The sequence below is a fragment of the Lutra lutra genome, chromosome 13 (assembly GCF_902655055.1).
Source record: "Lutra lutra chromosome 13, mLutLut1.2, whole genome shotgun sequence".
In the NCBI taxonomy this organism is placed as follows: domain Eukaryota; kingdom Metazoa; phylum Chordata; class Mammalia; order Carnivora; family Mustelidae; genus Lutra; species Lutra lutra.
Genome location: NC_062290.1, coordinates 83,269,428 through 83,292,174, shown reverse-complemented (window position 1 = coordinate 83,292,174; position 22,747 = coordinate 83,269,428). Strand labels below are relative to the sequence as shown.

The 22,747-nt window shown below is 53.3% G+C and overlaps 1 protein-coding gene across 4 annotated transcripts; it reads right to left on the bottom strand.

Moving 5' to 3' along the window:
• Positions 1-335: 335 nt before the first annotated feature.
• On the bottom strand, positions 336-20,750 carry PTGS1 (prostaglandin-endoperoxide synthase 1). Of its 4 annotated transcripts, none has more exons than XM_047700708.1 (12): positions 20,635-20,750; positions 20,449-20,541; positions 18,808-18,870; positions 14,019-14,135; positions 13,502-13,642; positions 13,166-13,309; positions 10,258-10,439; positions 10,063-10,146; positions 8,193-8,439; positions 6,364-6,650; positions 2,919-3,066; positions 336-1,459 (listed from the first exon to the last, which is right to left on the bottom strand). In XM_047700708.1, exons 1-12 carry the CDS (start codon positions 20,735-20,737, stop codon positions 1,104-1,106), a joined length of 1,965 nt encoding a protein of 654 aa, XP_047556664.1. In that variant the 5' UTR covers positions 20,738-20,750; the 3' UTR covers positions 336-1,103. The 4 variants fall into 4 exon arrangements, with proteins under 4 accessions (XP_047556664.1, XP_047556666.1, XP_047556665.1 ...); XM_047700710.1 differs by having other exon boundaries at positions 6,475-6,650; XM_047700709.1 differs by lacking the exon at positions 18,808-18,870.
• Between the last annotated feature and the right edge of the window lie 1,997 nt (positions 20,751-22,747).

Below are 22,747 nucleotides of genomic sequence, written 5' to 3'. Positions count from 1 at the left end.
GTGCCCTCCTCCCTAGAAACCCCTCCTCTCTGCCCTTGTATGCTTTGTAAGGGAGGAAATTGCTTTAACCAGATGGTGGGGATCGAAGAGTCTGTCCCCTGGTGTTTATTTTAGGAGAGTGTATATTTTAGGAGAGCAGCCTGTGAAGGGCAATGCCTGACCCACAACAGGAAGTGGAGCACCAGTGGTAGAAAGGCTAGGAGATGACATGTTCCGGGGCAGTGAAAGGTCTCATGCTGCAACCCCCAGCATGTCGAGCTTGCAGCTAGGAGTGGGGCCACTCCGGTGTCGCCTCTGCTTCTAGCAAAGGGATAAAAGCAATACAGAGCAGGCAATTTGGAAAAAGAATTTTATTAGCTTCATGAGAAACAGCTGCCATGAGTCAAGACAAAGATGGCGACAGTTCTGGTGGCTTTCAACCAATGGCTGGGGAAAGTCCACCTGTGCTCTTTATCTCCTTAGTCCAGGGTCTAAGTCAGGGTCCCAGGAAGAACACCCAGCCCTCTTGCCCCCTTGGTTCAGGTTCAGATGTGGGCAATGGATTCGTGTTAGATCACAGTTCTCCTGCTTTGTGGATATCTCACTAAACAGGAAAATGAATCAAATTACCATTCTAGGCATTCAGATCAAGACTAAGCTGGCCTACCAGCCTCTGTTCTGGAACAGCAAGGAGCAGCACAACATTCTGAACTGCCAATCAGAAAATCAACATTCTGGAGGGCCGCCCAGAATTCCAGAATGCAAAATAAGAATCCCCTACCTTTCTAGATGATTTCATCAGGAGCTCCACATTTTAGAATGCCTATGTCCCAAGTCAACCAGAAATGTGATATTCTAGGTTGTTAGCCAGGAACCCCATGTTCTGGCATGCCAAAGAAGAATCCCTCCTAACATTCTAAACGGTCCACCAGGAATTCAGCATTCTAGAATAACAATAAGACCACGATATTCCAGGTAATGGGTGAGAGACGCAAAGTTCTAAAGGTCCACCTTGATACTCTCAATGCCAAACCAAAGACCCAACATTTGAGACTATCAACCCCGGCCTCAGCATTCTGGGATGATGAACACAAAATCCACCCTCCAGCTGCTGCTCTGCCCCTTCAGAGCTCTGTGGATGGCCGCTCCACACCAGGCCCGTCATCCTTGTGGGGGTCAGGCACATGGAAGGAAACATAGGGACAAGTCTTGGTGTTGAGGCAAACCAGCTTCTTCAGCGTAGCTGTCTTGACCATATTGAAGCCCATCTCACCACCAAAGGTGCTTGGCTTCCAGTACTCTGGAGAGCAGATGGGATTCCCTAGGAGGCCCTTGAGGGAAAAGGGAGCCCCAATTTCTATCATACTCTCCCCAAAGATGGAGTTGGGATGGCACTTCTCCAGAAGCAGCCCTGGGTAGAACTCCAAGGCATCGATGTCTCCATACAGCTCCTCCAACTCGGCTGCAATCTCCGTCTCCCCTGAAAGGAGGGGAAGCTAGAGTCAGAGATGTGGCACTGTTAAGGTCAATGTGGAGAGGGAAGCTTCTAGGCCTACCTTTTTCTGGGGAGAATATGGGACTTAAGGAGAGCAACTGAATGATTGAGCACATGCCCTAACATCTGGCCTGGCTGAATGACCCTTCTCCAGGGTTGATCTAGGGAAGAAATTCGCTGCTAAAGAAGGCACGGAGGGCCTGGATCAGCCACCAGACAGCATGTGACCTGAAGCAACTCATCTCTCTTCTCGGTGACCTGTCTGGTGGTGACAACAGGGAGACACTATCCATCTTGCTTCACAGGCAGATTTCTTTTTTTTTTTAAGATTTTATTTATTTATTTATTTGACAGGACAGAGAGATCACAGGTAGTGAGAGAGGCAGGCAGAGAGAGAGGAGGAAGCAGGCTCCCTGCTGAGCAGGGAGCCCAATGCGGGGCTCAATCCCAGGACCCTGGGATCATGTCCCGAGCCAAAGGCAGAGGCTTTAACCCACTGAGCCACCCAGATGCCCCCACAAGCAGATTTCAAGAAGGAAAGCTGGTTCAAGTCCCTTCCCTCTGCTGGGACTCAGAGATGTCATGTAACCTGTCCAAGCTCACAGAGAGATTTAGTTACAGCATCCTTTTCCCCATCTGGACTGTCACAGGAGATTAAAGAGTGACCAAATTATGGGAAACTCACTTCCCGCTTGGTGAGACCCATATGTTCACAGACAGTGACCAAAGGGGACAGACACAGAGCTTCCCTACCCATTTCCTCCAACCCACCCTCTATAAGGCACTAGGACCCAGGTCACGTCCACCCTGCTCAAACCCTTCCATGGTTTGCAACAAGGATTCCCAAACTCTTGGCTGCCCAACAGCTGGAATCTTCTTTGAAAAGAAAAGAAGATAGTATATATATTATACACAGACACATACATGACTCTTGGGCACCATGCAGGCCTACAGAATCAGAACCTCAGGGGCAGAGATCTGGGATTTGCTATTTCCAATCAGTTTTCAAATGATTCTTAGGCAGCTGGTCCATAAGTATGTATTTAGGAACCACTAGGTATAATAAAACCCAAATCCTTTCAAATAGAATCCACAGTTGGTCCCCAAGCACCCATCCCCATCCCCACCCTCCCCACACAGAAGCACCTTGCTCCAGCCATACCCACCACTGTTCTCCCCAACAGGCTCATTCCTTATGACCTCTGTACCTTTGTACTTTCTGTTCTTCATAGAATCCTTTCCCCCCTATTCTCCACCCAGAAAATCCCTATTTATCTCCTTCAAACCCAGCTGAGAAGCCACTTTCTTTCCCCAACTGGGTCATTTTCTCCCCTCACCACCCTCATACCACCCCCTCAAGCATGGCGCTCACACACCTCTTGTGAACCCCACAGTCACAGCGCTGGGGGGTATCACCGCGCCACCTCCGGGAACAGCAGCTCACCTGTGAGCTCCTGGAAGGACGTGTAGGGCCTCATGCCAAACCTCTTGCGGTACTCATTGAAGGGCTGCAGCCGCAGCTCACGGGATTCCTTGATGGCCTCCACGGCCACGTGCAGGACGTGGTGGTCTATGTTTCTGCCCCCGCCAATCTGCCAAGACATAAACATAGCTGCAGTCTGAGAGCAAGGCTACACTGTGCTGGGGGAGGAGATCGGGTCTGTCCAGGCACAGACAGAACATGGCTGCACCCAGCAGCCACCATATTGGGGACCCAGTCCCAGCTCTGCTGCTGTCATGCTTTCTCAGGGACATCCCTGAGTCTTCGCGTTCTCATCATTAAAGCGGCAGTGGGCCAGGAAGACCTCTCCAGTGGCTCACCGGCCACACTCTTCCCCAACCCTTTGCATCTAGGTGAGAATCCCAACATCCCGATACAGAAGGTTCTGCAACTATTGGGTTCAGCAACTAGGATTCCATAAAAAAAGATGGCCAGCATGGCACCAGCCAGGAGCTCAAGCAGAGGGGAAGGGCATTCTGGCTCTGGAAGTGAAATTTGGAGGGGTAGAAGGGCTTCTGAGGCAGCAAATGAGCAACAAAAGGATGGACGGATATTAGTTTTGGGGGCTGAAATTTTATGGCATTCTTCAAATCCATTCTTATCAAAGAATACAGATGCTTTATCTTTCAAGAGGGTCCTGCTAAAGAGTGTTTTGGTATTGGTTTTCATTCCCTGTATCATAGCATCGAGCGTCAACAAAAATTTAGTAATTAAAAAGTGAACCACTATTCCTTATGTTCCACAAGTAAGTGAAACCATATGATAATTGACTTTCTCTGCTTGACTTATTTCACTCAGCATAATCTCCTCCAGTCCCATCCATGTTGAGGCAAAAGTTGGGTATTCATCGTTTCTGATGGCTGAGTAATATTCTATTGTATATATGGGGTGAGCCTAGTGGTGGGTATCAAGGAGGGCATGTATTGCATGGAGCACTGGGTGTTGTACATTAACAATGAATCTTGGAACACTACATCAAAAACTAATGATGTATTTTATGGTGACTAACATAACACAATAAATATTAAAAAAGAAAAGTGAACCACTATTAACCAACCACCATTAGGAAAGAGAACTTCAGAGCCAGATGGTAGGAACACACAGTATCATGTCACTCCATTCATTCCAGATAAAGCCACTCCTGGGAACATAGGTGACTAAGACTCTTGGTTCTCCTTCCTTCTGCCAAGACTCCAGGGTGGGGAGTGGTCATAAGCTAGCAGGGAGGGAGCTGAAGTCTTGCCATGAAAACCATAGTGTGTACACACATAGCTTAAATAAACAGCTCTTCCATTTACAAGATGTGGGACCATTGTGGTTTGATTTGTGCCTCCCCCCACCCAGAGATATGGTGAAGTCTTAACCCCCAGCACCTGTAAATGTGACCTTACTTGGCAAGAGATGTCATCAAGTGAAGATGAGATCATAGTTCCTTACGGGGATCCTTATCCAATGACTAGTGTCCTAATAGAGAAAAAGAGACTCAGGGAGACTCCATAGTGGAGTGATGTGTCTAAGAAGATTACGAGTAGCCAGCAGGAGCTAAGACAATGGCATGGAGCAGCTGCTCACCAGGAGCCTTTGGAGAGAGCACAGCCCTGCCCACACCTTCTAACCTCCAGGAAAGTAAAATAATAAAATAACTTCAGCTTGTGGTCCTTTGTTATGGCAGCCCTGGGAAACTGAGGCAGGGATCTTGGGCAAATCACTTGTTTCAGTTGCATCATATGCAAAAATGGGGAAGGTAAGAGCACCCACCTGATATTGTTGTGGGGAATGAGCAAGATAGAGTATGCAAAGCAGTTACCACAGTGTTGGTCCAATGGCAACCCCCAAGATGGCAGCCATGTGTGGCGATCATTAGGGGAGGGCCTGTTTTGTCACTTCTCATGCTCTCTTGAACATCCTGAGAGCTGACACACTTCTGTTGCCCTTCTGCCTTGGGCCTAGTATGACACTAGGGCTTTTCACACAGCGTAATGGCTGTTCCTTGAAAATGCCCATACGGTCCAACACAAATCTACCATCTCTGTTCATGTCTGTGTCCCCACGGAGAACAGAGGCCATAAACCAGCCAGCACTGGTAGCAGCACATGCTAATTCCAATCAAATTACCAGTGACAAACCTAAATCCACGTGGTGCCACAGTGTCATGATGGTAGGGCTTGGGAACAAGGATCAGAGAGAAGCAGGGGTGAGGGGAGCTGAGACAGAGGAGACAGCAGCTTCCAACCATGGGGGAGGGGAGATTTAGGAAGGAGCTGGTTAGAAATTCCAGGGAAAGGACTCTTCATTTGCTAGGGTGGTGGCCATAACAAAATATCACAGCCTGGGTGGCTTAAACAATGGAAATTTATTTCATCACAGTCTGGAAGCCAGAAGTCCAGGATCAAGGTGTCAGCAAGGGGGGGTTTCATTCTGAGGTCTCTATCCTTGGCTCATTAGTGGCCCTCTTCTCCCTAAGTCTTCCCACTCTGCACATCTATACCCTAATCTCCTCTTCTTGTAAGGACACCAGTCATTGTAGGCGCCCACCCTTGGACCTCATTTAACTGTACATTCCGTAAAAGAAAGAAAATGGGTTATCTAGTTAGGAAAAGAAACTGGTGATTTCAGCCAATTAGCTCCGAGACAAACACCTCTGCAAAGGCCCAGTCTCCAAATACATCATATTCTGAGGCACTGGTTGTTAAGACTTCAACATAGAGTGGGGGGTGGGGACAATTCAGTCCATAACAGAGGCCTGTAATTCAATAAAGACCTACTGTGTGAAGACACTTTCACACGTATTACCAAACCCTGAATGTCTTCATGGTCCTCAAATTGCCATGCCCTCTGACCTCCAGGCCCTCGCCACACTGTCCCCTCCCCCCAGAGCACGATCATCCCCGGCCATTGACACTATCTCTTTCCCTGGGAGAGCTCTATCCACCCTTTGGATCTCTGCTCAGACCTCATTTCCTTATCTATAGCTCCCAACTCTGAGACCCAAGCCTCCTCCCCAAGTACCCAGAGTCCTGAGGGCTCTCTGGACTGTGGCTCTCCATGTGCCCTCATAATTCTGATAACATCAGAAAAGCACCTGGCCCAGCGCCTGACACAGAGCAAGTACTCCCATGATGTTAGCTGTTGTGGGACTACAGTTCCTTCCCAGGATGTCAGTGCCAAAGGGACAAGGACCCAAGAACCACGTCTGATCTTGCTTGACACTCTATCCCCAGTACCTGGTACAGCGGAACGGAGAAAAGAACAAGAGGAGTAAAGGAACGGAGGAAGGAATGTTGGAGGACACCAGCCCCACGGAACGGAGAAGAACACTGGGATTGGGTCCAGGTCTGTCCCCTCCCCGCGCCCACCTGCCCTCCCCACACTCTCCGCAGAGGCTCACCCGGCCAGCACTCTGGCGAGAGAAGGCGTCTACCAGGGCCTCGACCCCATAGTCCACGAGCATGGAGGTGTTGAACAGGAACTGCTCATAGCTGTACTCCTGGGGTCCCACGTGGAAGGAGTCGGGCATGAGCGGGTGCCAGTGGTAGAGCTGGTTGAACTCCATGGCGATGCGGTTGCGGTACTGGAACTGGGAGCTGAACAGCAGTTCTGGGTCAAACTTCAGCCGCAGGAAGTAGCCACTCAACTGTTGCACGTACTCCTCAATCACAATCTTGATGGTCTCCCCTGGGAGGGAGGATTGGGACACGTGTCAGGGAAGCACAGGGACCGGGCCACCGTAAGTTCTTACATATCAGAATTCTCAGGAATAGCTTTTCCCCTGTCCTCTCAGTAACCAGCTACAGCACAAAGAGCCGGGGAAGAAACAGATCCAACATTCCGTAACAGAAAGAAAATGGGTTATCTAGTTAGGAAAAGAAACTGGTGATTTCAGCCAATTAGCTCTGAGACAAACTGACTTCTGGCAAATTGATCTGGAGCCATGAGATTTGCCATCAGCAAGGTCCAGAGCCTGGCATCACCATTTCCAGCCCCCCACTGCCCCTCAAGCTTAGGCTGTGTCTCCTCATCTTTCTGAACCTCACCTTCCTGCTTTGTAAAATGTGTGTGACAACACTACAGTTGGGGCCATTGGGAAGAGTGGACAGCAGCTGCTTGGCCCAGGGCCCGGCATAATTGGGAGTATGACCACATGCAAGCGGAAAGGAGGAGTGCTAAGCGTAGGCATGTGGACCCCCCTCAAGCTCAGGAAGGAGCTCCCCCTGGGATGTGGTGTAAGAAGGATGAGCTCCCAGTGCAGCCAGGGCCTGTCTCAAATCTCCCTCTGCTGAGCAGCCTTGGAGAGTTCACTGACCCTCTCTGAATCTTAATTTTCACAACAAGGGCAATCGTATCTGATTAGTAAGGTTGTTGGGGAGGATTAACCAAAGACCTGGATATACAGGTTCATCCCCTTTGGCCACAGTTTCCACTCCAGGCTATAAGCCGGACAGTCTCCAGCCACAGCCTTGCCCTCTCTGGTCAAAGTCTCCGAAATGCTGGGGCTTCAGAACCAGCCCCTTCTCCTTCCTCAGACTGTTCCTATCTTTGATGACTGGCTCGTCCAGGCTCTAGTGAATCAGGCAATATAATTGGGACCAGCCATGCCCAGTGATGCCCAGGGGCAGAGGAAAGGGATCACTGGTGACTCAGAATGAACACGGTCTGGCCAGGGGTGTCAGAGACCAAGCTCCCAGGCAGGAAACCATCTGACATTTTAGGCTGCAGACTCGCCCCCGTAGGGGACACAAAAATATCCTGTCCCTGAGTCACCCAGAAGCTCCAAACTCTGAGAAGGCAGACACACACAGGGCAGACACATAAGCCTTCCTGAAGGTGGACAGGCTGGAGTCTGACGTACACAAGCTGGGGATGTCGCTGTGTGCCCCTGTGGCAGGAGATGGGGAAACAGAGTGGGGTGCCTGATCAACTCTGCGGCAAGTCACTCAGCTAATGATCAACCATTACGGCCACCCATTCTCCGAAGGCCTCCTACGTGCTCAGTGCTTGTCAGCATCCCAATAAATCCTTACAACCATCATTATCCCTAATATCCAGACTTGGAAACTGAGGCTCACACAGCAGAAGGGGCCTGGTCAAAATCTAATAGCTAGAAAGCAGAGGAGCCTGGGTCTAATCCCAGCTCTCTCTCCTCCCCATCCCCCCAGCACCTGCTCTTTGGGACAGAGGGCGTGACCTTCCAGGACAGGCCTGGGCTGGAGTCCTCACCGATGAGGATGAGGCGGGCCGTCTGGAAGAGTTGCTCATCAGGCCAGGTGGGGTGCTCGGCCTTCAACAGGTCACACACGCGGTTGTGTTCACGCAGCCAGAGCGTGGCATAGAGCATGAGCCCGGGAAGCAGCCCAAACACCTCCTGGCCCACGGCCATCTGGCTCTGGGGCGGAATGCCCCGAGGGTAGTGCATCAGCACAGGCGCCTCCTCCACCGATGGCGGGTACATCTCTCCGTCCAGCACCTGCGGGATGGGGCCACCTGACAACCTGCAGACAGGATGCACGTGCAGGCAGCCTGCACCTGCCACTGACACCCTCCCTACTTACAGCTCCCGGAACACCCAGAGCAACTGTCCACCCTCCCTAACCAAGATGGTCTGATTCTGATTCTAGTACCTAAGTCTTTCTTAGGACGTTAGGACGGGTCCCTTTCCCTCAATCCCACTTCCCCCACCCACATCTCACCCACCCTCCTCTCCATGCTGACCCCTCTCGGCAGTGGCTCCCTCTGTCGACCCTTGCCCCCAGGCAGTCCAGTCCCAGGACCACAGCCAGAGGAATCCTTTCAAAAACCCAAATTTAGTCTCGTGCCCTGGCTTTAAACCCTTCCAAGTTCTCTCTCTGCTCTTGGCTGAAATCCTAAACACGCCCCACAGGTGTTCTCCACCCTCACCAGCATTCATTCAGGGGCCATGCTCCTGAATGAGAAGCGCTCCTGCTCTTCTCCAAGTCCAGGCACTGCCCGCCTGGAAAGCCCATTCCCCCTCCTGGCCTCCTGAACTCCGCCCCATCCTCCCCGCTGCTCTTGCTTTATCTGACCTTCCGACTGCCCCAATCTCTGATCACTCTCGTGGCTTCTCCCTAGTGGGTGAGAAGTCTCCAAATATGGCAGCTTTTTCATTTGGGAGTGGGGGAACAACATGCCAAGAACCGTTCTTTGCCTTAAAGGTTCAGCTGTGCCCTTTTTGCTCAGGCTTTGCATTGTTTAGATTTGTGTGACCCAATATAGTCTCCGCTAGTCACGCAGAGCTGCTGAGCGCTAGAAAGGTGTTGGTGTGAGTGAAGACCTTAATCTGCAACTTTACTTAATGTAGATTTCAATCTTTAAAACTGAGCCTTCAGCAGCTGGAAAACCGTCAAGTGTGCTCAGAACAACCTGGGCACGTGAATCTACTTTTCGGCTGTAACTTTATGAAATCCAGACACAGATCGGATATCTCTGATGAAGAGTTGGCAACTTTTTCAACTGAAATGTGCTGTGAATATAAAATATAGGTCAGATTTTGAAGATGTAGCATGAAAAAAAAAGTGAAATTATTGTATTAACCATTCCTGTATTGATTCCACATTGAAATGATCATCTTCTGGCTATACATGGGGTTAAATAAAATATATTACTGAAATCAATTTCACCTGCTTCTTTTTACCTTTTTTAATGTGGTCACCAGAGAAATTTTAATGACCTATGTTGTTCCCGTTGTGTTTCCAGTGCTAGCGCAGACAGAAGGTGGCACCCTGGTGTTTGGGTGAGGCTCCTGATGGGCCTGAAAGTCAGGGCCCATTAACTGTCATGGTCACTGCTCAGACACCTGCACCAGGCGCATCATAGCATCCAAATGATATGGTGGGAAAATTCAGTGTATATATGCAGAGTGCAACTGCCCCTCTCTTACCGAGGCCCAAATCCACCTCCCAGGATAACATGAAAGGTCATGTCTTCTCCTGCCTGGCACATTCTCCCAGGGTTTACACCTCCAGCTCCTGCGTCTGGCCCTCCTAGGCCACCACTCAGGGCCTCCAACAGCTCCTGCCAGGGAAGACCACGGGAGGCCTCCCCCACCGCCCGTCCACAAGCCCAGCGCTACCTGGTACTTGAGTTTCCCATCCTTAAAGAGCCGAAGCTGATACTGACGTTCAAGGTTGTCCCCATAAATGTGGCCGAGATCTACCTGAGGACAGAAAGAGAGTCTGCTCAGATCACCAGGTGCTACCTCCGCAGCAATGACCTGCACGTGCTAAGTTAGGTCCAGAGAGGTCCTGAGCCCCTCCTAGGTACTCACCCCATGGCCCAAGGCCTTGGTGAAGCCAGGACCCATCTTGCCAGAAGTTTTGAAGAACTGATGGGTGAAGTGTTGTGCAAAGAAGGCGAACATGAGGTTGGTGCCTTGGGGGTCAGGTATGAACTTCCTCCTGAGCAGGAAGCGACGGCCCAGGAGCTGGGCATCTGGCAACTCCTTCTTCCCTGGTTGGGGAGGTGGGAAGGGGCAGTAGCTGCCTCCTGCCTCAATCTCCCCACCCCAGGGCCTTCTGGGCTCACCGGACCAAACCAGTCTACACAGGAATCCCAGAACAGCCTTCCCTCCTACCGGATGGCCCCTTGCACCTTCTCTACCAAAAGACCCTAGAAGTATTTACAGGTGAAACAGCATGATACTAGGAACTGGCTTCAATATACTCCATAAAAAGTAAGAGGGGTAGATGGAATAAGATAGGCAAATTATGGGTATGTGTTGAAGAGAGGGAAACATCTCAACTTCTGTGCGTGTTTGCAACTTTGGGAAAAAGTTAACCAAAAAGAAAGGAGAAAGAAAAGTAAATAAACCAAGAAGGAAGGAATGAACGGAGGAAGGGAGGGAGGGAGGAAGGAACGAACTTGGACTCCCTGGCCCTTGAGCAAGGTAGCCTATGTTTGAAACCGGGTAGCCACCTGCTGACTGTGTGAACATGGAGAAGTCATTTCATGTCTGTGAGCTTCGAAGTCTTCATCTGTAAAATAGGGCAAATGATACCTATTTTATGTAGTATTTTGAGGAGTGCATGAGATCATGTGAACATGACTGAGAACTGATGAGACAGGGTCTTATAAATCAAAAATCAACGAACTTCCAAACTTTTTCTGTAAGAAGCCAGATAGTCAGTATTTTAGGCTTTGCCAGCATATGATCTCTGTCCCCTTCTACTCTGCTTTGCTGTTTTAGCAGGACAACAGTCCTAGATGAGACCTAACCAAATGAGTGTACTAAGTTCTAATAAAACTTTATTCACGAAACAGGGAGTGGACTGAATTTGGGCTGCGGGCTGGAGTTTGCCAGCCTATTTTAAAAGATGCCAGTCTTTCTGTATGGGGTAGAGACAACAGGTCATCTTGAAGCAGGTGTTTGTCATCATGAGAATAAGTATTAAGAGCCTTCCTTGAGGGGCGCCTGGGTGGTTCAGTGGGTTAAAGCCTCTGCCTTCAGCTCAGGTCATGATCTCAGGGTCCTGGAATAGAGTCCCGCATCAGGCTCTCTGCTCGGAAGGGAGCCTGCTTCCTCCTCTCTCTCTCTCTCTGTCTGCCTGCCTCTGCCTATTTGTGATCTCTGTCAAATAAATAAATAAAATCTTTAAAAAAGAGAGAGAGAGAGACTTCCTTGGGGTGCCTGGCTGGCTCAGTCAGTTAAGCATCTGCCTTTGGCTCAGGTCATGATCTTGAGGTCCTGGGATAGAGCCCCATGTCAGGATCCCTGCTCAGTAGGGAGTCTGCTTCCCCTCTCTCTCTACCCCTCCCCCACCACTTATGCTCCCTGTCATTCACACTTTCTCTCTCAAATAAGTAATTAAAATTCTCTTTTTTTAGATTTTATTTATTTATTTGACAGAGAGACACAGTAAGAGAGGGAACACAAGCAGGGGGAGTGGGAGAGGGAGAAGCAGACTTCCCGCTGAACAGGGAGCCCAGTGCAGGGTTCAATTCCAGGATGCTGGGATCATGACCTGAGCCAAAGGCAGTCGTTTAACAACTGAGCCACTCAGGTGCCACAATAAATAAAATCTTTTAAAAAACAAAAAAAAGCCTTCCTTCCTTAATTATGGCAATGTCAGATGAGTCAGTACCCAATGATCACAAGGAAAGGAATAACTGAATTTATGTGTTTCGGTAAAGACATCCTTTCATAATACCTCAAGTGAGGCCCAATGTTGAAGGTTCAAGATCAAAAGAACCTCTCTGGATTGAGAGGGCCGACTGCTTTCCTCTGGCAGGCAAGGAGATCAAGCACCCAGAGGAAACTCACCAGAGGGTAAGTTGGTGGGAGTGGTCTGCACCATATAACCTGGAATCATCACTCAGATTGTCACTGAGCAAGGACTGGTTCCTGCAAAGTGAGGCAGAGTCCAGAAACTCTGCAAGACCCAGCTATCTGGTAGGTATAGTCGGTAAACATACGAGTGCAAACCACCAGAAGAGTGCCTCTGAGACCCAAGGAAGGACATCAGGACATACACCAGGTTCTGAGCCAGCAAAAATGCGCAACCACAGGGCTGCAGGGGACAGGTGTTCAACAGCGACACCATGTGGCAGGAAGCGATGGCAGTGGCGGACCAAAGCCTCTCTTGTCCCCTCTCTACTTGAAGCAGATTTCATGCCTCTGAACTGAGTTAAACCCCTGGGTTTGGGGGCAATCAAGATGGTGTAGGAAGAAGGACTTAATAGGAAGGACTCCTGCCAATGAGACCAAGTGGGCTCTTAGACAACTAAAGGAAAACCCTCTGACTTTATGTGTAAGCTACACTGGTGAAGCAGGGGCAAGATATTTACATCAGTAAAGAACCAAACAGGGAGTTAGCACCCAACAAATGGCACACTATTCCTTCCTTCCTCCGTCTCAGCTCGGAAGCCACCCCCGTTCTGGCAAGATCCCACTGATTCAGGAGACAAGTTTCAAGCAAAGAAGCACCCTGGAAATACAGAAGCAGTAGTCTGACTGTGCTCTGACTTTCTAGATGACATCAGCAAGAATCTCCACCACCCTTTCCTGTCCTCTTCCCCCAGCCCTGTCCTTGTCTGTGGTTCTGGATAAGTCATATGTCTTGCTTTGTCCACCCATCTGGGAAATGGGTCAATAATGGTCTTCCACCCGCTTTTTTCCCAAAAAGGAGAGAGCCTCTCCCGTGACCCCTAGACCCAACCTCTAACCCCGTCTCCATTACCTTTGGTCCCCATGGGTGTGGGGCAGTCCTGGGGCACAGAGGGCAGTACACGCGTGTAATAGCTCACATTGGAGAAGGACTCCCAGCTGATGTAGTCATGCGCTATGTTGTAGGTGGGGGGGCTGGGGATAAGGTTGGAACGCGCTGCAGAGGGCGAAAACAGTGGTGACAAGGGGGTTCCCGTCCCCAGTTCTACCCCCCTTCCCTGCCTCGTCTTGGGTTGGGCTTGTTGAATTTGGCATCATAGTCTCCCCACCCAATGTCCTTATCGAATGCTAAGAATTCCAAGCGCTGGCAGGACTTCCTGCTCCCCAGGGGGCTCTGCTCTCCGCCCACCTGTGAGTACCAGGCGCATGAGTGTATCACGGATGAAGGTGGCATTGATGAACTCCCAGAACCAGCGCCCGTGCGTCAGCAGGAAGTGGAGGAAAGAGGGGCTGGGTCGCAGCAAATTCCGGAGCCAGGTCCACAGCTCAGCTACAGGGACAGTGGGAACCACTCAGGCGGGGCCTCCTGGCCGGACCAGAAGGAGCCAGGGTGGAAGACGGGAACTGGAGATAAGGCCAAGATGGAACCGGGCAGAACATACAGGGCAGGGCAAGGATGGAAGCCTCGGGGAGATGACACACGACAGAACCAGAAGCAGATGTGAGGGCAGAGCCAGGACATGAGGTGGGCTGGGAGGGAGAGCTCTGCTGTGGCTGGGTCAGGGGGAGGGTCAGAAGTCAAAGTCAGGTGAGTAAGGAGGACTGAGCGTAGGCCAGAGGTGAGGGCAGAAATGGGGGGGTCTCCAGATAAGCCCAGGGGAGCAAGGGGGGCCAGGACAAGAGTGGGGGCAGAAGGCCCAGCTCACGGATGGTGCAGTTGGGGCCAGAATAGCCCGTGCGGGTGCAGTCACACTGGTAGCGGTCAAGGCCGAAGCGGACACAGATCCCCTGGTGCTGGCATGGGTAGTAACAACAGGGGTTCACTGCAGGGGAGAAGCAGAGATCAGAGACCACGCTAGAGACACCCCCAAGCCCCGTCCTGCTCCTGATGGGGAAGTGTGGGGCCACAAGTCACAGCTCTGTCCTAACTCACTCAGGGGCCCTCTCTGGACTTCAGGGTTCACCTTGGGGTCCTCTTTGTTCCCCCAGTTCTGCACAGGAGCCCCCAGCCCTGCCCTGTTTGGGCCTTGCTCTGGTCTCCAGAGGGAAGTTTGGGCCCCCAGGGGAAGTCCCCCCTCCTCCTTGCCACCATCAGAGTTGGGCAGGGGAAGAGTCCAGACCCCAACCATGACACCAGAGGTTAGCAAACAGCTAACAAGATGCTGCAGCCACAGGCTTCTAGAGCACTCACTTCCAGTCATGTCAGAGCCCAGCACCAAAGGCAGGGTTTGTGGAGTTCAGAAAAGAGATAAGGAAGGCTGGGTTCTCTCGCACCAGCCCCTAAGCTCAAGGTACCTGGACACTAGGAAGACGGGATAGCCCATCTTTCCTCTATTTTTGCAGAAGTAAGGGAAGAGCAGGAATCTTTATGCCCACTTGCAGATGCGGAAACTGAGGCCAGACAAGCAGAACCCCACACAGGTCACCCAGCAAGTCACACTAGACCAATTGCCCTTCACTTCCTTCCCACCGCCCCCTGCTGAACGGGACACTCCAGAGCAAGGAAAGAAGTTTCCCAGATCCCCGCAGACAGAGTATGGGTTTGAGGGGAGTCCCGGATGCCTCAGCCCCTGTTTCTGATAAGCCCAGCCTTGGCCCATGTCAGAGTGGATTCTGGGCTCTAGGATCTGGAGGAAGGTCAGGGACCAAGGAAACAGGAGAGCTAGGGTTGGAAAAATCTCCTGAGGAGGTGTGTGGAGTTCTGGCATCAGCCCTCCTGCCTCCTGGAGAAATCCCCACCAGTAAGTCCCTCTTGGTGTCTAAACAGGTCCTGCTGACCACAGTCCCTTTGCTCAAAACTTCCCTGCTTGAGTGATTCTTCAAAGCGGAATTAGAGACTTCTCAGAGCTCATTTGGTGTTCATTACAGCTCAGTGAGGGAAACTGAGTCATGGGGAGAGGCAAAGCCTTGACCAAGAACACAGAGCAGAGCAGGGCCTCCTGCAGACCCAGGTCCCCTGGATCCTGGCAGGACCTGATTCCCTGGCCTCACACAGAAAACACCAGACTCCCTTGAGCAAACACATTTCCTCATCTAAGCTCAGAACCAATATTACAGGGAACTCCTATTCCTTGTACAACTGATTACCGGGGACCAAAGGGTAGCAACAGGCAGCAGAAGTGTGCTGTGATAGAGGGCATGACCCCAGGCAGAGACTGACAGCCACACCCCCACGCCCCCCTCCCCATACATCCAGGAGTGCCAGAGAGTAAGAAGAAAATCACACAAATCATGCAAATAGTTTTGCTTAAGCCCCGGCCACTCCCCAGGGCCCCACAATGGCATCTCTGTGGAGCCCTGTAGGGTTGCAGGAGGAAAGAGCCAACGGGAAGAGGGCTGGACAGAATGGCCTTATCAAGCTGACACAGGCAGACCCAGCAGACAGGACTCGGCCTCCCCTCCCACAGCCACAGGCCCAGAAACGCCAAGAAGGGGGAGTGGATAATCGCCCCAGCTGGCTCAGGGCTCTGGAACTCTCCTCACTGACTCCTCCTGCCCTGGACGCTAATACTTGCCCACCTGCTAATACTTCACCTGCCCAGGAGGCCCCAGACCCCCCCGCTGCCTGGCTCCCAACCCTGGCACAGGAGGTTCTCTGTTGCAGACGGATCCGTCCTACCACAAAGCAGGCACCAGGCTAAAAGCCCAGCCCTTCTCTTGGGTGTTTCGCATTCCCGATTCCAGTCCTCAAGAGGTGTGGCTCTATTCCCAAGCCCCAAAGCCATAAGATCTTCCGTCCCTCGCCCAGACCACTGCTCTTCCCTAACAAACCCCTCCTGGGCCAACTGACCCTCCCAGTGAGCTCACACCTTGCTCCTGCCTTGGCTCCTCCAGAAAACCTCCCCTGAATGTCCTTTGCCCCGTTCCATGCTCCCACTCACCACCAGGAGGCCCTAGGTGAGGGGGCCATACCTCCCCCAGTTCCTCCTCCCTCACCTTCCCGGCCCTGGTGGCTGGCTCTGAGGGCTAGCCTGGAGCCTTCCCGCTTCCTGCCCTAGAGTTCTGCCCGGGGCTCCTGCCCACATCCCTCTCTGGCCAAGAGACACTGTGTCTGATGGAGGCTCCTCCCTCCCAGACCTGCTGTCCAGCTTTCCCTCCCTCCTCCTCCATGATCTTTCCATAAACACCAGCTGCCCAGAGCTGGAAATACTCTCCCCAGTGAGGACAACAGCTGCCACTAGGGTCCCAGGGTGTCCGGGTGGGCAGAGAAGAGCCTGAGTGCCTCTTGCCCAGGGTGAGCCTGACCTCACTGGACCATCACAGTTGCCAGGAAATCTGGGGCTCTAGCAACCACTCCACAGCCGCTCATCCCCACTGCCTCCCCCCCTCGCCTCCCCCACTCTTCTTCTGCCCAGCGCTCCCAGGAGGATGGAGGAGACTCCCTGTGGCACGAAGGAAGAATGTGAGGTTCACTCATAAGAGACCAGCCCCAAGCCCCACAGCTTTGAAGTTGCAGAACCAAGGCCTGGACTCCCTTCTCTTTTCCTGTCTTCTTGCCCGGAGGTTCTCAGGCCCGGATCTAGGGAAAGGATGAGGTTTGCCATCCCCCACCACAAGGAGAGCTCTGGAACTCCTCACACAGAAAAGCCTCCCTTCAGTCTAACTTAAACCCGGTGTGCTTTCATGCCAGCTCAGTGGTGGGCTCAGCGGAGGGCGCCCTGTGTAATAAACGATCCAGAAAGAGAACAGGGGAGACGCAGGCTCCGAATCCACCGAGGTCCCAGCACAGGGCCAGGGGACAAGCGGATGCTGGGGAAATGGATCGAGAGAGTGGCTGCCCTTTACTGGTTGTGTCTTCGGGCAAGTCCCTTCCACTCCCTGGGCCTCATTTTGCCTACGTATCCCAGAAAGGCGATGGAGCAGGCAGGCTCTAAGATGCCTCCTTTCCTGCCTCCCCTTCTTCTCTACTCTGGGTCAAGCATACCAGTCTCCAGATATTTCCATTATTTGCATCACCATGAGTCCCCCACCCTGTTCTCACTGAATCCTCAAAGTACCCCACAGGCAGAGTTAGCTGACCACTCATCCTGCCCATATTCCCACAGATGAGGACTATCTAGTACTGCCTGGTTCCAGAACTTTCTGAGGATTCAAGCAAGGAAACATCCCCCGCCCAGGAGTTAGGGCTCTGGGCACCATGGGGGAACACTATGTCCTTCAGGATGCAGAGGCCCCGGGTAGCAAGAGGCTCAGCTAAAATTCCCTAAGAATAATATTTAGAGAAGCTCAGGCACTTGTCAGCCAAAGAGAGGGAAAATAAATAAATAAATAAGAAGACCCTGACTAGCCAGGCCTGGGCCCCAGCCCCTACACCCAGCCAGGTCAGCAGGCAGAGGCCAGCCGCCCCCACACCAGGCCCCAAGAGCTGGGCTCACAGATGGAAGAGGCGGCAGGAGAGGAAGCCCTGTCCGGGCCCTCAGACCCAGCTGGGGCTGCAGATACGAGGGCAGCAGGCCACAGGGAGGCCTGGAACAGCCCAGGGTCCCCCGCCGTGTGCCGGGGCTAACTGCCTCATGTCCCTCTTGCTGGCACAGAGCTCTGATTGCCAGGTTGTGCCATCTCCTTAGCCCAGGAGAGAACACTAAGCCAAGTCCAGGTGCTGGGTGAACTTGAGCATTGAGACTCCCCTGGCACGGCCCTGCCCTCCCAGCCAGACTCAATCTCCTCCCACCATGAGAAGCAGAAGCGATGTCTTCCCCTGCCTCCTGCCCCCAGGGGAGTCTGCAGCCCTCATCTCCCGGGGGTCAGCCTCAGCTGTACCTCTGAGGGCACGCACAGGCTCTGGCTTTCCGGGCCGAGGCCCAGGCCTCATGGACCTCAGTTCCCTCACGGACTGGCAGGACAAGTAGAGGCCCTGTACCCAGTTCACCACCACTCTTCCCCTGTCCCTTGCAGCAGCCCTCCCTAAAGGCTGCCTGGCCTCTGGTCTCAGCCCCAAGTCACCCGTCCAACCCACTTACCCTTGAGCCCGAGTCCTGGCTCCTCACCCACATTCAAAGGCCCTCGCCAGCCAGCACCTGCCTCTTGTCCTACTGCTCACTATGCTCCCGTCTGCCTCCCCAGGTCCCAGCTTTATTTAGGCTTTAGCTCTGCTGTTGCTTCCATCAGAAAGCCCTTACGGAGTCTCAGAATAAAGCCTCATGGTAAAGTCCCTCTTGCTGCCACTCACCACCTCCTTCAGGGTCCAGGGCAGATATCAGCACATCCAGGAAGCCCCCCTGGGTTCCTCACACTGGATAGGGACCTGCTCTCTCCCCCGAGCCTCACACACCCCTGTGTGTCCCTCAGTCATGGCCCTGACCCCCTCGGAGGACAGTCTGTTGGCATTTCGGACTCCCCGGGAGATGGTGGGCCCCTCCCAGCTCCCTGCCTCCAGCTCCAGCCAAAATCTTAAATCAAGCCCTTGGGAATGTTTGTGGAGTGAAAAGAATAATCCCATTTAAACATTTATGATATAAAGATAAGTCAAAAAGACAAAAACAAAATGGCACAGACCTTGCTGGGCTTGCTGGGTGTTTGACGACACAGAGGAAGACAGGCAGGCCAGGCCTTTGTACCCTGGCGGGTGGGGGGAGTGGGCGAGGTTGGGGGGCTGGATGGGGCCCCAGAGGAAGTGGTACGCCAATCTAGGGGCTGACAAGTCCAGTCACTGGGGCAGCCTGATCAGCCCCTGGCTCTGCTGCTGGGGGTCTCAAATACCTGGGCTCTCTCCCCTCTGGACCTCAGTTCTCCCTTCTGTAGAATGGGTCTGACACATCTCCCTAGCAGGATTGCTGGAACCACCACAAAGTGGAGGTCCATAGCTGGGCTTTATAAACTGAAAAGTGCTGGCCACACGAGCCCTCTTTGTCTTCTTCCCACTTACTGGGCCTTTGCTCCTACCCAAACTCTGGAGCACACTCCACCCTCTTCCTGGCTTCCCCAAATGCTACCCACTCCAACGCTTTCCTCTAGGAAACCTGGTCTGATCCACAGTCCACGCAGACATCTTTCTCCTCTCCTCTCCTCTGAGCCCCAAATCCCTACCACATCAGGAGAGAAAGCTCAGACCCCTCTTTCCACCCCCACTCCTGTCCTCTCTTGCCCCCATTTCACAGATGGGAATGGAGACCCAGAGGGGGACGGCTCATACAGCTAGGTGGTGGAAGAAGCTATGTCCAGGCCTTACACACCTGCATGCGTGCACACACACACATACACACACGCCAGCTGTAAGCTGGGGGAGGGAGGCTGGCTGAGGTGGAGCTGAATTCCCTCACCAGGAACCTGGTACATGCATGGTGGGGGGCAGGAGAGGTGGACTTTTACAGGATCTGACTTTCCCCATCATCTTCCGGGCGATGAAACCAGGGTCCACCCAGGGGAGTGGAACGGGGGAGTGGGGAGGCACTCTGTGGAAAGACCTTGCAAAGTGCCTAGAGTAAGACAGATTCAAGTTCAAACCCTTAGCCCACCATCTGCTGTAGGAGCTAGAGAAAATAATGGCGCCTCCCTGAGCCTAAATGACCTGTCCTAGGGGGACCTCATAGCAAAGGATTTAAACCTCAGGGAAGCAACCCAGCTCTGTAAAGGTATTTCCACGTCCATTCTTTGCCAGAAGAGCTGGTGTACCCAGGACCCTCACCAAGAGAGGTCTTCTCCCTTGGGGCTGAGAATCCCCATGGAGCCCCAGAAAGTTAGAGGCTGGAGAGAGAGAACTTGCCAGCGGGTTTTCCCCCTGGTGCCTGCTGCTTCCTGGGAAAGAGCCCTCCCCACCCCCTACTCCCGGACCCCGCAGAAAACAGCCCGGTTGTTGGGGCGGGGTTGGACAGCTAGGGGCCCAGAACAGGTGAGGGGGCTGGAGAGGGGCTGTCCCTTCTCACGCGGGCAAGAGATCCCAGTCGGCCCTCTCCCCTCAAAAAACTCCTGTAGCGCCCTAGCCAAAGCCACACACCGGGGCTGGCGGGGGGGGGGGGGGAGCGCGGTGGTTGGTATTCAGAGAGCCCCTCTCCTACTGGCAGCCTCGGCGTCCTTCCCCATCCCGGGCACCGAGAGCAGAAAGGGGAAGCTGGGCCGGCCCCAGGGGAGAGCAAGGGGAGGGGCCAGACGAAGGCGCAGGACGGGGGGCTTCCCGGGGGCCAGGAGGGAGTCGCTTACCCGGCGTCTGGGTGTCCACGGGCAGGACCTGGGGCGGCGGCAGCAGCAGCAGCAGCAGCAGGAGCAGCGGGAACCGGAGCAGGCGACTCCTCCCTGCAGAGTGAGAGAGGTTAGGGCTGAGCCTGGCATTCGAAGCTCCACCAGGAAGCAAAGAGGATTCCCCGGGGGCCTCAGGGTCCGACTCACGGCTCATAGTTCGAGGAGGCTGATGCGTGTGGGATGCGGACGGCCGGCTCCTAGGGTGCTTCTCTGCCCGGGAGCTCCGGCCCCGTCCCGCCCCCCTCCCCATTCCCTGGCTCCACCTCTCCAGCCAGCTGTCACCTCCGCGCCGGACGCCGCCCACTTCCTCCGCTCCCGCCCTAGCCAAAATATTTTATTAATTATTCTGATTGCAACTAAAGCGGTTTTTCACTGGAGATCCTTGAGGCACTTGAGCCTCTGAAGCCCCATGGCGCCAGAATTGTGTCCATTTTGGTAGATAGGAAACTGAGGCCCAGAGATTACGTGCAAGGCTGAGGTCACCCAAGGCTTCAAGGCAGAACCCAGAGTATCTCAGGCTGGAAGCGCTGAAATGAACCACACGCCTTGGCCCCCAGAGAGGAAAGGGGGCTCGACAAGGAACCCTCCAATCTGGCCTGCGCATTGTTTCTGGATGGGAAACCTGCTACCCCAGGACAGATCTGGGGGCTCTGCCCTAGGAGGCCACATGTCTGCCTGAACCTCTGCTGCCAGAAATGAAGAGCCCAGGCTCCAAGTCCAAGAGACCTGAGCTCAAATCCAGACTCACAGCGTACCAGCTGTGTCACCTGGGACCTGGTGTTTACCCTTTCTGGTCTTCAGTATTCTCATCTGAGAAATGGGGATAATCATAAGGAGCATCCCGGAGGACTGACGTCAGATGCAGTGAGATCACGCATACAAGTCTACTGATGCAATGATGGCTTATTGGGAGGCATTGTTTTCATAGATCTCCCAACTCTGATTTCACGGCTGCCCAGGGCTGGCACTCTGGCTGGACTCCCATCTACCTGCTGAGTTTCTGGAATACCAGCATCTGGTTCCTCAATTTTATAGCTGGGGCAACAGATCTAGCAAGGGGGAGGGATGGGCTCCAGGTCACCCAGAGTCTCCTGGCCCCCACATGAATTTTCTCCCTTGGTCTCCCCAGCATACTGAACTGTCCTGTGCTCCACTTCTGAGTCCTTGTGCCAGTTCCCAGGGTGGGAGGGTGAGAACCACAGGTGCAGGGTGGGAACCATGCCAGGTGGGAGAGGTGAGATGTGCTGGAAAGCCCCTCCTGTGTCCCCACCCGAGGTGTTCCCATGCTCCACTGGGACAAAAGCCAGCTGCCCCAGGGAGACAGAGCAAGCCAGGGCAGACCTGGGGAGGGAGTGGGGCAGAGAGAGGGCCTGGGCCCTGGGGTGCTGGGACAGGCTTAAGCTTCCCCCCCACACACACCCCTATCCCCAGCCACAGATTCAGGGATCCCTGGTGAGGAGCTGTAAGTCATGGATGATCAGCAAAAGGGATGGGGTCCGGGTAGAGATTCAGTGGTCCAGGTACCAAAGAAAAGGGGGCTTTCTGATGTTGAAGGAGAGAAGAGCTTGAACGAGACCCAGTTCTGCTACCGGGTCCTCCCTCCCTTAAGGCTCTGGGCCCAGCAAGTTCCCTACCTGGCCCTTCTGCTGACTCCTTATTCCCAAGCCAATCTCTAGACTCAAAGGGGAAAGAGCTTGGGTGGCTCTGGCCTTGGGAGAAAGAGGGTGGGAGTCCGGAGACCCGAATTCAAGGCTCCGTTCTTCCAGGGACCAACCTGAGACAACTCTCTGCCCCTCTCTGGGTGGCCGTTTCCCCGTCTGAACAACACACAGGTCAAATCAGATGGCCTCTGAGAACAGGTCTGGCATGGAGTGACTGGGCCTTCACTGTGGCCAGACTCTGTGTCTGGGGCTGGAGGTATCGAGATGGATGCAATGAAGGGGAGGACAGAGGTGAGATGGTGGGCAGTCCCCCAGGGACAGGGTCACACTGACACGTGGGGGAGGGGGAAGTGAGAGCTATGGTGGGTGAAGAGGCATCAGGGCTTGGTGACTGATTGGCAGCTGAAGGAAAGAGAGGTGCTGAGGAGGGGCACCTAGCTTTCTGACTTGGTGCTGGCAGTCATCCCCAGGGAAAGAATCAGGGAGGGGGACAGGCTGGGGGTGATGGTGTTCAAATTTGGACTTGTTCTGTTGGGTCCAGCTGGGCGATGAGCTCCAGCGTACAACTGGATACAGAAGAGAGAGGTCCAGGCTGCCCC